This window comes from Plasmodium sp. gorilla clade G2 (assembly GCF_900097015.1).
Source record: "Plasmodium sp. gorilla clade G2 genome assembly, chromosome: 9".
In the NCBI taxonomy this organism is placed as follows: domain Eukaryota; phylum Apicomplexa; class Aconoidasida; order Haemosporida; family Plasmodiidae; genus Plasmodium; species Plasmodium adleri (nom. inval.).
In genome coordinates this window covers 785,188-801,293 of record NC_041701.1, presented here as the reverse complement: position 1 = coordinate 801,293, position 16,106 = coordinate 785,188, and the positions used below count along the sequence as shown (strand labels likewise).

The 16,106-nt window shown below is 16.9% G+C and overlaps 5 protein-coding genes across 5 annotated transcripts; 2 read left to right on the top strand and 3 right to left on the bottom strand.

The window, feature by feature from the left end:
• Positions 1-679: 679 nt before the first annotated feature.
• Positions 680-1,942, bottom strand: PADL01_0920500 (conserved Plasmodium protein, unknown function; the record flags this gene model as incomplete). Its single annotated transcript, XM_028681885.1, has 1 exon — positions 680-1,942. One exon carries the CDS (start codon positions 1,940-1,942, stop codon positions 680-682), a length of 1,263 nt encoding a protein of 420 aa, XP_028538218.1.
• Positions 1,943-2,617: 675 nt separating this feature from the next.
• Positions 2,618-3,555, top strand: PADL01_0920400 (NifU-like scaffold protein, putative; the record flags this gene model as incomplete). Its single annotated transcript, XM_028681884.1, has 2 exons — positions 2,618-3,176; positions 3,371-3,555. The coding sequence occupies 2 exons, from the start codon at positions 2,618-2,620 to the stop codon at positions 3,553-3,555; spliced, it is 744 nt and encodes a 247-aa protein (XP_028538217.1).
• Positions 3,556-3,995: 440 nt separating this feature from the next.
• On the bottom strand, positions 3,996-5,596 carry PADL01_0920300 (conserved Plasmodium protein, unknown function; the record flags this gene model as incomplete). The annotated part of the gene is made up of 2 exons (XM_028681883.1): positions 3,996-5,223; positions 5,364-5,596. 2 exons carry the CDS (start codon positions 5,594-5,596, stop codon positions 3,996-3,998), a joined length of 1,461 nt encoding a protein of 486 aa, XP_028538216.1.
• A 1,246-nt stretch (positions 5,597-6,842) lies between these two features.
• On the top strand, positions 6,843-14,365 carry PADL01_0920200 (conserved Plasmodium membrane protein, unknown function; the record flags this gene model as incomplete). Its single annotated transcript, XM_028681882.1, has 6 exons — positions 6,843-10,371; positions 10,497-13,172; positions 13,286-13,358; positions 13,507-13,679; positions 13,854-13,971; positions 14,074-14,365. The coding sequence occupies 6 exons, from the start codon at positions 6,843-6,845 to the stop codon at positions 14,363-14,365; spliced, it is 6,861 nt and encodes a 2,286-aa protein (XP_028538215.1).
• On the bottom strand, positions 14,362-15,662 carry PADL01_0920100 (conserved Plasmodium protein, unknown function; the record flags this gene model as incomplete). The annotated part of the gene is made up of 5 exons (XM_028681880.1): positions 14,362-14,398; positions 14,548-14,588; positions 14,843-15,015; positions 15,128-15,202; positions 15,311-15,662. The coding sequence occupies 5 exons, from the start codon at positions 15,660-15,662 to the stop codon at positions 14,362-14,364; spliced, it is 678 nt and encodes a 225-aa protein (XP_028538214.1).
• Between the last annotated feature and the right edge of the window lie 444 nt (positions 15,663-16,106).

The following is a 16,106-nucleotide window of genomic DNA, read 5'->3' as shown; positions in this document are numbered from 1 at the left end:
ATTTATATGTTTTTTTTATTTTGCATTTACACAAAACCATTTGGTAAAAATTTTATATAACATATATATAATTTATATTTATATTTATTAATATATAAAATATATTTATGAAAAAACATAATAATATTTCTCCTCATAAATCATAGGTTTATATATATATTTAAATAAAGTATATATGCGCAAAATTTATAAGGTCATTAGAAGAAGAAAAAAGGGGGTAAAATTTATATGTACTATTATATCATCTACAATTAAAAATATAAAGCATTATTAGGATATCACAAAATGTACATATTATATTATATGTTCTATATATGTAATATAAATATATTATATATATAAATATAACAAATATTCAGTATTTTATTTTATTATTTTATTTTTTTTATTTATTATATATAAAAAAATTATCCTTTAATTTGAAACAAATTATTTTTAATTAGCCATAAGTTTTTTTTTTTTTTTGTTCATATTATAAAGAGTAGAAAAAAAAATAAATAAATAAATAAAACAAAAAAAAACATAACATACAAAATATATATATATTATATGAATAATATATAAAACAAAATTACATCTTTTTAATATATATATATATATATATTTATTTTATATTTATAATATCATCATTAATACATAAATCATGCAAATAAAAAGAAAAAAAAAAAAAAAAAGACGTTTAATTATAAAATTTCTTAAATTTAATTTTCTTTAAATTATAATAAAATTCTTCCTTTTGAGAATCAGTCCAAATGTGTATATTTACATTTCTTTTTATTTCTTTAATTAAGTTGGGTTTATTAAAATTGGTCTTATTATTAATATCTTCATAGTTGGATGACAATAAAAAAATATTTCGATTTACAGTTGATGATAAATTATAAATTTTTTCTTGTAGCTGCAAAAATTTTATATATAAATCAGCACCTTTGGAAAAATCTACATATACATTTTTATTATTTATAAAATGAAAGAATATTTTTGAATTTAAAAAAATATGTTTATATTTATTAAAATAATATATAATAGCATTATTATTTCGTCTTGTATGCATATATATTTTATTTTTGTTTATAAAAATATTGATATATTGATAAAATATATCCATTCGATAGTTCAAGAAATTTATATATGCATCAGTATAATATTTATAAAATGAATAATGTTTAAACCATTGTATGTTTTTATTTATTTCGTTTATAATATGATTATATTTTAACAGTATATTTAAGTGCTTATTTCTTTTAATTAATTTTATACATTTTTTATCAAAATCGTTATTAAAAAAATAAGATATGTACAATGTATTGGGATATATAATATTTTTTTGATTCTTTTTATTCAAATTAAATATTTTTTTCTTTAACATAATACAATTATTATGTCTATTGTTTTTTAAATATGTATGATTTCTTACATTATGTGTAGACTTAAAATTTTTAAAAGGTAGATCTAAAAAATATTTATTTTCTAAAAATATGCCTAGAGTGTTAGTATAATTAAAATTTTCTCCTGGTAGCAAATTATTACAAAAAATTATATTTCTTTCATTCTGATTTATTTTATTATATATGTAATCCTTCACATCTTGTTGCGTATTATTATTTATTAAATAAACATTTTGTATAATTTCATTTTTTTCACAACTATTCAAATATTTCAATTTCGCTAACAATATATAAACAAAGTAATGATAATAGAAGTAACTAATTTGGCTTGTTGAAAAATGAAGTACTAGGTTTTTTTTTTTTATTTCTTTATTTTGAATGATAACTCTTTTCTTATTTAAATAAAACGGCTTTTTCAAATCTCCAAATAAATTATTCTTATTTGTTCTCTTTTTAAAGAAATTATCTTTATTATAAAGATGTAAAATTATATAGGAAAATATTGTGCTGAAGTAATTTTCGGTACCTAAATATTCTTTATAAATTTTTATCATACTTGTAACTATTTTTCTTTTCCTAATTTAAGAAAATGATATAATAACACATCAGATTAATAGATAGATGCCTTACTTATATTATGTTACTTCATTTTTTTATAGAAATTTTTTTAAATAGATATATAATATTTTATTAAAATTAAAAAAATGATATCTACCAAAAGAAAAATAATAATAAAAAAAAGTATATTAAAAAAATATATATATGAAATGAAATTAATTTTTAATAAGTATACATATAATATATATATATATATATATATATAACATATTAATTTATATATTTTTTATTTTATTTTATTATTATTATTTTTTTTTTTTTTTTTACACACTATAGGGAAAAAAAAAATTATGAACGGTTCAGGTAAAATTTAGAAAAAATTAAATATATATGTAACGTATATTATAACATATATAAAATATATACAATTATTGTATATATTACAATTAAAATTTTTATTTATTAAATAAATTATGTATATATTTTTATCTTAAATTTTATGTTTAAAGCAGTTTGATTTGTTTTTATAATTCTTTGTTTTTATTTTTTTTGTTCTTTTTTTCAGAATACATATATATATATATATATATATATATATATATATATATACATGTATATTTGTATATTGTTTGTTCATTTTTATGGTATATTTATATGTATACTTGAATAAGATGAAATGTATATTTCTCAATGTCCTTTTTATTTGGTATTTTTTTTTTGTATATGTGAAAAACATTAGCATCTTAAAATATGACAAGCCAAAGGTGTTATTTATACAAAATAATTTCGAACCTTTAAATAATAACATATTAAGGGTTCCATTGAATATATTAAGAAAAAGAACAAATGTTGTAAAAAATAAAAAGAATATTGTACCATTTCAAATATTTTTATCATCAGAAAATGATGAAGGTTTATATTATGAATTAAATCCTGAAAATGTGGAAAAGGTTTTAAATTTAATCAGACCTAAATTACAAATAGATAACGGTGATGTAGAATTGGTGGATATAAAAAATAATGATTTATATATTAGATTGTTGGGAAATTGTGTTACTTGCAGTTCTAATAGTATAACTGTTTCTCATGTAATTAAGAAAACATTAAAAATGTATATAAGAAATGAACAGAATCAAGAACCTAACGTAATCATAACAAACTTTGATGAAATCAATGAACAAAATATTCAAAACTGCTTAAGTCAGTTGAAACCATACTTGGATTTTTTAAGTAAGAACAAATCAAAGTAAAAATTATAAAAAAATAAGTACATTATATATATATATATATATATATATTAAATACGCATTATTCTTATTTATACATGTAATTGTATCTGCATAGCTATTTACGAATTGATATTTATAATGTGTACAAAAAATTTTCAATATCTTCAATATTTTACATTTTATAATATTTTTTAGAAGTAGAAGTCATAATTAAAGAGTTGGTAAATAATAAGGAGAATATTAACAACTATGTTTGTTTGAAATTTCTAAATATAGAAAATTCAAGTGAAGACATAAATATACCCCACAACGTCAAAAATGAAATAACAGAAAGATTAAAACAAAAGTTCCCCACTTTAACTGTTAATTTTGAAAACTAAAATAATATATAGAAATTGCTTCTTTTTTTTTGGTGAATGGAAAAAAAAAAAAAAAAAAAATACATACTTTTTTGTATATATATATATATATTATTTATTTGTTTGTTTATTAATTTTTATGTATGCATATATTATGCAAATGTTATTATTTTTATTATTATATTATTTAATTGGTTTCATTTTTTTCTCATTTTTTTTTTTTTTTTTTTTTTTTTTTGTTGTAAATTTTATTTATATATATTTATATTATAATTTATTATCTTTAAAAAACAAAAAAATAAAAGGATAAACAAAAAAAGAAAAAAAAATATATATACACAAAAAAAAAAAAAAAAAAACAACAACATATATATATATTTATTTATTTATATGTATATACGTCAATGTGGCAAATTTTGAAACACATATATTTCCCTCCATTTTGTAATATTTTAATTTTTTCAAATTGTTATATTTTCTGGTGGCCAAGTATGAAATTTAACTCTCTTATGTTTTAGATGTAGTATATTTGAATCAAAATATTTTTCTTCATATAATTCTTTGGATTCAGTTTTACTATTCGGATCTTGTTTGTGTTGAAATGTTTCTAAGATTTTGATTAGTTGTGCTTCTTTTTGATCGTCATTTAAAATATCCCAATAACATTTATGTATATTAACAACATTATAATTGAGTTTTTTAAATATACGATTTTTTAAAGATATTATACCACTAACAAGTGGTCTATTTTGTCCAATTGGATGAAAGTAATCATATTCAATACATAAATTTAAAGGTTTATAAAAATGAGAAGTAAAAAAACAATGTTGTTCATCTATTTTTCTTCCAACAGATAAATTAATAAAGAAATTTTTTAACTGTAATTTATTTATAATATTTTCCATTTCAAGTTGCATTTTTTCAGATCCCTGATTTTGTGCCGTTATTAATATATTATCTAACCATTTTAAATGTAAATATTCTTGAATAAAATATGGTATACTTTCTTTTATTTGTATTTCATTTCCAGGTTTTTCAACATCACAACAATATAATGTCATATATAAAAAATATTGTACCCATCCACTTTCTGGTATATTTTCTTTTGTTATTGAATTACATGCATTTTTTAAAATTTCTGGTAGAAAGCTATTTTCTTTTGAAGGATATTCATACATATTATTTATAATCATAACAAATGATAATAAGGACCAACAAAAGTTGGTAGTATCTATTTTTCCTTCCTCTCTTCTTTCATATAAATTATTCAATATTTTTATTATTAAATTATAATTTCTAGATAAATAATTTTCACAACCAAATTGTACATTTTGATTTGTTAATCCCAAATATGATAAACAAAAACTTATCATGCATAATGTTGGGAACCTATATTTTTCCATATTCATTTCAATTATCTCTAAAATTGTCGGAAGAAGAAAATAACAACGATAATCTAAACAACACATTGCATAAAGTAATCTAGGACAATGTCTTGCTTTTATTTTCTCTTTTTTTTCTATTAAATCATATACTAGATATTTAAATAATTTCAATTCATGAATAGCTTCTTTGTCCTTTACACTCCAGAAGGAGTTGAACCCAAAGATGTTGGCTAGCTGACAGAAGCATCGAATTAGCCAATTGTAATTAGGGTAATCTTCTTTTTCAATATAATCTTTATATAGCCTATTAAACAAAATAACACAATAAAATATATATATATATATATATATATATGTATGTATGTATGTATTATATTTATGCTATGTTGTTATTATATTAAATGTGAACATATAACATTACAATAAATAAATAAGAAGGTATACCTTAATATAGATCTTGGATTCGAATAACACTTATCGAGCTTTTCAAAATAAGAGGATACAAAATTTTCTGGTGGTACAAAATCAAATAAGTCTATTTTTTTCTTCTTATTTTTATCATAATATTCTTTAGTTAAATAAGTATTCTTTATTAAAGATTCTGTAGCTACATATTCCTTTCTATAATGAAATAAATTGTGATATCGTTTAATATTTTTTACAATTTTTATATACATTTTAAAAAAATAAAAATAATAATAAATATAAAAAAATATTATATATATATATATATTATATTTTTTTATGTTCTTTTGTGGAATAAAAATTATGTGTTCTGAAATGCATAACATATTATTTGAATTTTAAGCTAAAATCCATTTTGAACTACTTTTTATATTTTAGGAAAAATTAAAAAAACAAAAACATAATAAAATATAATAAAATAAAATAAAACCTTAACACTATAAAAAATTAAAAAAAGGAAAAAACATTTTAGTACATCTTCATAATATATATTCTGAATAATTATTTAAAAAATGTGTTGCAAATAAGTATATTTTTTTTATAAAAAAAAAAAAAAAAAATATATGCTTAAGTTTATCAGGAAAATCCATAGATCCAAAAAAACATATAAGAAATTAAACAAACTAAAACATAATAGTTATATATTATATATTTATAATATAAATTATTATATTTTTCTATTATATTTTCTAATACAAACCAAAAAGAAAAAAAAAAAAAAAAAAAAAAGAATACATACATAATAAATACATCCCTTTTTTTTTTTCTTTTTTTTATAGTATATACTAAGATTATGTACCATATGATAATAACTTATATATATATGAGCTCCTTATTAAATATATATATATATATATAAATATATATATTATATATTTTTTACATATGTATAAATATATATATATATATATATATTATATTTTTTTTTTTATTGTGCATCTACTATATTTTTGTAGTTGTTTTACATGTTTTGTTTACTTTTTTTTTTTTTTTTTTTTTTTTTTTTTTTTCATTATAATTATTATCTATGTTTATTTTATTTTTTTATGTAAAAATTTTATAGAAGGATTATATATTATTAAAATATATTATTACAATTTGTATTTTTTTATATATTTTATTTTATGTTATTTTACATTTTAATTAATATATATGTATATATTATATATATATATATATATATATGTAAATTTTATAATTCATTTGTTTAAAATTTTTTTTTTAAAACATAACATGAAATATATATAAATATATATGTATATTTTTATATTCTTATTTTTTTGTTCTTGTCATTTTTGCATATTATTTATAGAAAACAAAATTGTCATTGTTTGTTTTGATTAAATTGACTATATATTTAAATCATTATGTTTAAAAATTAATTTATTTTCTATTTTTTCTTGTATATATTATATTGTTTTCTTATATATATTAAAAAAAAAAAAAAAATAATATAGGATGAAGTGCTACAACATACATATCGAAAGTTCTGTAGAAAATTTGTTGAGTAAATTAAAGGAGAAGAAGAAAAGATTGAAAGGAAAAAAAGATATAATAAATGATGTTGAATATTATATTGGAATTTTATCTAATATTAATTTAAAACATGTATATAATGAGAATTACAAATTAATAGGAATGATTTTAAAAATTCTTGTGAAACATAAAATATATGTCGAGACTATTATATTAGATAGGTTATTACTATGTTTAAATTTAAAAACAATTTTAGAAAAAGATAATAAAATAAATATAAGAAATATTAATAATATATTAGTTCTAATTAATAATAATGATAGTGTTCATTTCAATTCCAATAATCTATTTAATATAATATATGATACATCTATTATGTTGATAGATATTTTTGCGGAGAATAAAATATATTCTGATGAGAAGAAATCATTTTATACTTTAAATATGGAAAAGGAAGACGAAGAAAATATAAAAAGTGATACAACTAGTAGTGTAGATGATGATATAAATTATAAAAGTGATGATAGTATAAATTTTGATACAGATGATAGTATAAATTATGATACAGATGATAGTATTAATTATAATACTGATGATAGTATTAATTATGACAGTGATGATTCATGTTCTGATGATTATTCAGAGAATGATTCTCTTAATACAAAAAAGAGGAAAAAAAATATACATGTTCTAACAAGTGACATGAATAATAATGATGTCATTAAATTAGAAAAGAATATAAAATATAATAAGAAAAGAAAAATTGAAAACAAAATGTTTGAAATAAAAAGTTCAAATTATATAGAATATCATATAGAAAAACTTTATAATATGATTAATTATATAAATAATATGTTTACTTTATATTTAAGAAAATTTAATACTCCCATTAATGATATAAAAATATATGCTTTTTATAATAATTTATTTGCTCTATATAGTTATGTTCATGATTATATACACAGAATAAATAACTTATCAACATATAATAATAATAATAATAAAAACAAAAGTGAAATAAACGATATTTATAATATTTATGTTATTCTTATGAGACAATTATATTTGTTAAAAGAAAATATAAAACATTTTATTATATTAACCATAAAAAATTATAATATGAGCTATTTTAAAAATGTACAGAATTTATTTAATAGTTGTAAAGATAAATTAGAAGTTAATTATTCATTTTTCCAATTTTCAGAGAACGAAAAATTATTAGAAATATTATATATTATAATTAATAAAATATCAAATAAAGAAAATTCATTTTATTTACATATAATGAACAATAATAATTTTAAAAATAATAATATTAATATAAATAAAAATAAGAGAGAAAAACTTCTCTTCTATATAAAAAATGATAAAGAATTAAATGATAAGTATGCTTTTTTAAATATTTTAAAGATAAAGGGATGTATAAAAATAATGACTATAATAATTAAATATTATTTAATTAAGTATGATAGTGATAATTTAAATTTTTTACAAAATTATTTTCTTATATTTTTATTAATACCACATTTTGAATTGTCTATATATAAAAATGTATTGAAGAAAGAATATATAAAATTATTTCAATTTGATCACATAATAGATGGTAAAGCGAACAATAAAAAGGATAACAATAAAAAAAAACAAAAACTTGTCAATATTAATAATAATGATGTTAATCATGATGATGTTAATCATGATGATGTTATTCATGACGATGTTAATGATTATAATGATGATCTTCAAACTAATGAGAATAAACGTCTACCTTTTAATGAACCAGAAAATTCAAAATTCAATATTCATAAGAATCATTCTTTATATTATCAAAAATTAAAATTCAAAGTTGCCTATTCATTGTGTCATTTCGATGATGAAGTTACCATATATACTAACAAAGAAATATTTAGTAATATACATATATTAGTTGAATATTCTAGATTAATATATAAATATTTACAATATAAAAATAAGAAAAGCAACACAAAAAACCATTCCTTCTTGTTTATTAATTTGTCTTATTTTGTTAAATATATTTTTGATTGTGTAACCAACATATATTTTTCTCAGTCATATTTAAATAATAATAAACCTGGAATAAAAGAATGTAATGAGAGAATAATAGACAACAATTTAGATAATTATTATGAAAATAATTTATACATAGTAGGAAAACCATATATAATATTTTATAATTCCAAGTTGAAGAATATATTTAGTACATTTAATAATATAAAAAAAAAAAAATATAAAAATATTTATAAAAAAAATGAAATTCAAGATGACATCAACAATAATAATAATAATAATAATAATAGTAATAGTAACAATAATAATAATAATAGTAATAGTAGTAACAATTATGGTGTTGTTCATTTATTTTGTATGTTAAATAAAAAAAAGAAAAAGAAAAATGTAATAAACATATATTTAAATTATTTAATGTTTATAAATCAACTTAATTTAATTAATATAATAAAATTTGAAATAAATCCATGTACATTTATATTTTCAACACTTTTTTCATTTATTAAAAGAATTAACGAGAATTCTTTTTCTTCCAAATTAAGTACATTCAAGAATTATCAAGTATATAATTTTACAAATCATATAATAAATAATATATTAGAAATATATATAAATATATTTGAAATAAATGGATTTTTAAATTTCATACATAAATATATAGGAAATTATAATGCCCCATATTTAAGACAAATTCATTTTTTATTTACTCCTATATATATAAATATATTTAATAAATATATGCATAAATTCACAGATAAATATTCTTCTTTTCTAATATGCTTTATTGAAATATATAAATTCCATATAAATGAATTTAATAAATTACATGAAAAAATATTTTTGTCATTAAAAAATAACGAACAAGTATGTAGTACGAATAAATGTTTTAAAATAGAATGTGATTTTACTTTAAAACATCCAAAGAAAAGTAATAATACAAATGAATTAAATAGTAGTAATAATGTAATAGAAATAAATGGTTATAATTATTCAATATCTCAATTAATTCAAAGATATCAAGTTATGTATACAAATCTTGAAACATTGGAATATATTTTTTGTTGTTATTTAAGATGTACTTATAAAAATTATATTACAAATAATTTATTAAATAATATTCAAAATATATCAAATTTATATATTCAAAAAAAACAAAACATACTTGCATTTCATGAATATGTTAAAGGAAATCTGATTAATATGAAATATTATAATTTTTATTATAGCTTATATGTATATATATTTTTTAATTATACTATATCAAGATTAGCTTTATATTCTTTATTAAATGAACAAATAAATGTCAAACAAACTAGCCAAAATGTTCATATTATAATTAGTAAGTTGCAAAATTGTTTTGTAGATATAAAACTAATGTATGACCAATGTGTTAAAGAGGAAGCTGTTTATAAATTTTTTGATATCCTACAAGTGTCTTTAGAAACGTTATACTTTTATATATATTTCTCTGATTTGTACATCATGGGTAATGAAATATTTTTGTATGATATAAAAAGGGTACATATTTGTAATAATATATATATATATATATATATATTTATTTATTTATATATATATATATTTATTTTATTTTATTTTTTTTTTTTTTAGACAAGGATGCTATCATCAAACATTTTAAACAAATAATTGGAGTGCTACAAAAGAATGCCCTAGAAGAATACTCGTATGTTATTAAAAAGAGGATATATAAACATATCTCTTATTTCTTTATTTATAACTATAAATTTTTGATAAAAATATTTAATGATAAAAAAGATGATATAGAAAATATTTACGTTCAAATTATAAAAACCTTATTTATTGATATAAATATTATAAAAAATGAAAAGAGCTATTTATTTTTTTATGAACTATATGTAAACATAAAAGAAAATCAAAAACTATCACAACTACTTATAGAACTTTTTACATTACATTATATTTTAATTATAAACAACTTAGAAAATGAAATAATGGATGCACAAGAAAAAGAAAAAATAAATAATAGAAAAATATATAGAAAAAAAAATAATTATCATAAAAATAAAAAGAAACAAATTGAAAAAATAATTCAAAATATCAACAATAAAACTGATCACAATTTTGATGAAAATAAAATTGAATATATTAAAAAAAAAAATATATCTATGTCTTTTGATAATTATATAAATGTGTTAATAAATCAAAATAATTATTATATGTACACAAATAATTATTATGAAGTTTTTAATATATATCAAAAAATTATTCTCAAAAATAATGTCAATGATAATTATGAAAATATAATGATACATATATTTTCAAATAATAATAATATGAATAATATGTATTATATGAATAAATATGACATAAATTCATATTATTATAATACAAATGAACAAGATTATGATAACATTAATATAGATGTATGTATCTTAAGCAAATTTTTTGTTTTATTTAATAATATTGAATATATACAAGACACATTATATACATTACTTTGTAAAATATTTGATCAGTTTGAAAAGTATAATATTTATTTTGAATATATATTAATAAATATATTATTATGTTTTATTAATAATTTAAAAAATATAGAAAGTAGTAAGAGGAAAATAAATATAGAGACATTTATTAAATTCTCCATTTTTATATTTAAAAAACAAAAAGATTGTTTTAATAATAATGACACACAAAATTATAAAAATAAATTAGTTTTAAAATTATTCTTCCATATATTTCTTCTTTATATAAATATATATTATGATGAACAAAATATTTATAACAAGGAATCAAACCAATTTAAAGATGATAATGAAGAAAATAATTTGAACGATGTAAAAAAAAAAAAAAAAAATCTTAATAAAAAAATAAATAAATCAAAAATAATCAGGAAAAAATTAGAAACATCTTTTCATTTTTTTATTAAATATTTTTTATTAACACACAATATAATTATGAATGAAGAAGATAATAAACAAACAGATATAACTGATGAAAATATAACTTATTTATTAAATAATATTAAAAATATAAATTCTCATACAAATAATAATGACAGTCAAAACAATCATGATTCATTTTTAAATACAGAAACAAATTGTGATAATGAATTATTAAATAATATCAAATGTTTTCTTCAAAAAATTATAATTAATAGTAGTGAACAGAAGAATCATATTATCATACAAACAAATCGATTCTTTTTAGATTTAATAGAATATGTATTTTTTTCATTTCCAATGGATATAGAAAAAATTCAAAAAATAAATTATAATACAAAAGTTGCACATGAAATGATGCATATATTTAATAATAACGACATTCAGCAAATATTACTTCATACTCATGAAGAATATAAACATTTCATTTATAATATTTATATTTTAAATATTTTTAATATGGACGATAAGGTGTCCAACACAAAAAATAAAAAAGAAATTAAAGAGAAAGGTAAGAAGATTAAAAAGAAAAAGCATGTACCACATGAAGAAAGAAAGGAAAAGAGGGAAGATGAAAGTGATGATGAATCGGTTAAGAATGATGAATCTGTTAAGAATGATGAATCTGTTAAGAATGATGAATCTGTTAAGAATGATGAATCTGTTAAGAATGATGAATCTATTAATAATAATGAATCTGTTAAGAATGATGAATCTATTAAGAATGATAAATCTATAAACAGTGATAAAATAACTTCTATTAAAAAACCAAAAAAAAATTTTATTAATACATTTAATTTAATTCTGTTTAATAATCTATTTTTCTATAAAAATAGTAGTGGTGTTATTAGTTCAGTGGATCCAGATAAAGCAAACTCAATTATAATTTACGATTTTATTTTTAATTATAACAAAATTTTAGTTGAATGTAATAATAAAAATATGGTATATTTTTGTTTAAAATGTAACGATATAATAAAAAGAATTGTTACTTTATTAGATTACACAGCTGAAGATGTAGAGCATATATTAAAATATATAGATACACAAATAGCTATGAAATATAAGGACCATGTTGATATGAAGAATTTTTTTTATATATGTAATCTTCATATAATAACATTAATATATATAATTTCTAATAATAAGAAATTCTTATCTCAAATAATTCTTATGAAACATAAATTAAACAATATTTTATATTTTATAAATATCTATTTTCATCTTAATGAATATATACAAATATATTTGGAGAATCTAGATGAATTTAAAAATTCTCAAGAGCTTTTTCTATTACTTCATCTTATGTATAAGTTGTCACAACTTTTTACATATTTTTTTGTCAAGTTGAAATTGTCTTCAACAGGTATTATAAGAAAAATAACGAAAAAAAAAAAATATATATATGTATATATATGTATATATATATATATATATATATATATATATATATATATATTTATATATTTTATTCTACAGATAATAAATATTCAAAGATACTAATTTTTGTGACCAACTATTGTAACCTTTTGATGAATATCATGGATACACTGTAATAAAAAAAAAAAAAAATTATTATAAATTATAACGTTGGAAAAAATAATGCTTCTTGTCTTCTTCTTCCATATAAAATATTTAATATATATATATATATATATATAATACGATATTTTTTTTTTTTTTTTTTTTTTTTTTTTTAGGAAAAAGCATATAATAAAAAGTAATGATATGAATGAAACGAAAGCAGCATCTAAACACTACATAACCCATTTTTATATTTTAAATAACTCCAACATATTGGAAAAGAAGAAATTTTATTTATATTTACTGGGTCATCAATTGTATAACATCCTTTATGAATTCTTCAATATAAGTAAGGCAAAAAAAAAAAAAAATATATATATATATACACACACATATATATATATATATATATATATATATATATATATAATATTTTTACGTACTTATTTATTTTACTGTTCAATTTATTTTTACACCCAATATTTATTCACATTATCATTTTAATTTAATTATTTTTTTTTAGAAAAAAACGAAAAAATTGTAAAATCACAAAAAACAGTTATTGAAGTTATGAAAAAGAGTGGATATGCAATAAAATTTTTATGTTCTTATTTGGACTGTGTCCTATACCTTGGTAACAGGTATATAATTAAAAATAAAAAAATAAAAAAAAAAATATATATATATATATATATATATATATATATCATTACATTTATATATATATTTTATTTTATATATAGGATAAACAAACTATTATTGAGAAATGTTTACTTTTTTATGAATTTTTTAAAAAATAATAAGAATACCTTGAAATTAGCTAATGTCATATTTCCAATATTAATTAAGATAGTTGATATTTATGATGTACTTACAAAAAAAAGTACATTAAATGAAGAAGAATTTGAGGAGAAACAAATACTTAAAAATATTTTTCAAACAACCTTATCTATTATTGAAGAGAGATCTATACAATTTTGTTATACATCATTAAGTGAAAAGAAAAAAGAATTATTTAATCTTCTCTCAAATTAGGAATATTGTCGCAAAAATAAAATACTAGCTGACCTGTTCATAAAAAAAAAAAAAAAATAAATAAATAAATAAATAAATAAATATAAATATATATATATATACATATAATTATACAAGCGTATTTGATACATTGGTTTATTTTTCATTTTTTTAAATTTTCTTTTTTCTTTTTTTTTTTTAACTGTATAAATATCCAAGGAACATTCCTCTCATTTAAATTATTCTACAAAAAAAATAATAAATAAATAAATAATAAATAAATAAGAGTAATAAAATAATACATATATACACATATATGTATATACATATATATATTTGGAAGGAACAAAAATTATGCTTATTAAATATTCATAAATCATATACACACGTCTATATAATAATTTATTTTACAATAAAGTGTGGTAAAAAAAATAATTCTTATTAAATATTAATGTTTATCTTTATATTGTTTAATTTCTTTTTGTTTTTCTTTCTTACTATATATTTTACATTTTCAAGTAACACATTTGGTTTACTGTCAAAAAATGCAATATCTCCTATAGCTCTATTGTATGAGAAATTATGACCTTTTATAAAAATTTCAATTTTTGATTTGTTGTTATATATTTTTGAAATCTGTTTGTGTAGTAGATTATTTTTTAAGAACTTTCCTGAAAAATAATACACACCAAATAATAAATAAATAAATAAAAATATATACATACATATATATATATATATATATAATAACCTAATATTACAAATGATATATTAAAATCAAACCTGTATATTTTTGTATAAATTGATTAATTCGGTACTCTGTTAATCTCTTTTTAACATGGAGCTCTCTTAAAATATCTATCAAAAAAAAAAAAAAAAAAAAAAAAAAAAATACATACGTACATACAATACACATACATATGTATATTAAAATAAATAATATACAAAATAACATTTTTATTTTACTTTTTTTCTTAAAATTCTTCATATAAATATCTTTTTCTGATAAACATTTATCAGTGTTATTTGTTTTGGGTTGTATACATAAAGGTAAAAAATATTTTACATAATTTATATTATTCAATTTTTTGTAATTCATTTTGTTTTTCCTTAGAATTTGTATTTGTTTTTCTATTAATTGTTTTTCATAGATATCTATAGATGTTTTATTTTTTTCTGAAATTAATATATTCTCATTAATATCACATAATAGATGCTTCTTCTCAAGAAGGTTTGTTTCAATTTCTTCTATAACATACATCATGTTAAAATTTTCATTGAACAAATTTATTTTATCATAATTCATTTTTATAAACATAACAAGAATAGAACATATAAAGGTACATAAATATATATATATATATATATATAATATATTTTTGGTATTAAAAAAACACACAAAAAAAAAAAAATAAAGAAAGGGAGTTAAAAAAATATTTAAAACAACATAAATTAATTAATATATATATTTTATTGGATACAAATATAATTAGAAATTTGTTACATATATATAGAAGTTATACAAAAAAAATATATATATAATAAAAAATGAAATAATATTGGTATATATCATATATATTATTATTCGAGATTAAATATAACATATAATAAATATATATATATATATATATATATATTTGTATATTCTTATAGATATTATTAATATATATTATTATATATAATGATTTTAATTTTTGAGGAAATTAGGTATATTTTATTTATAATAAAAATAGATTCATTCATATTTTGAATATTTTATATA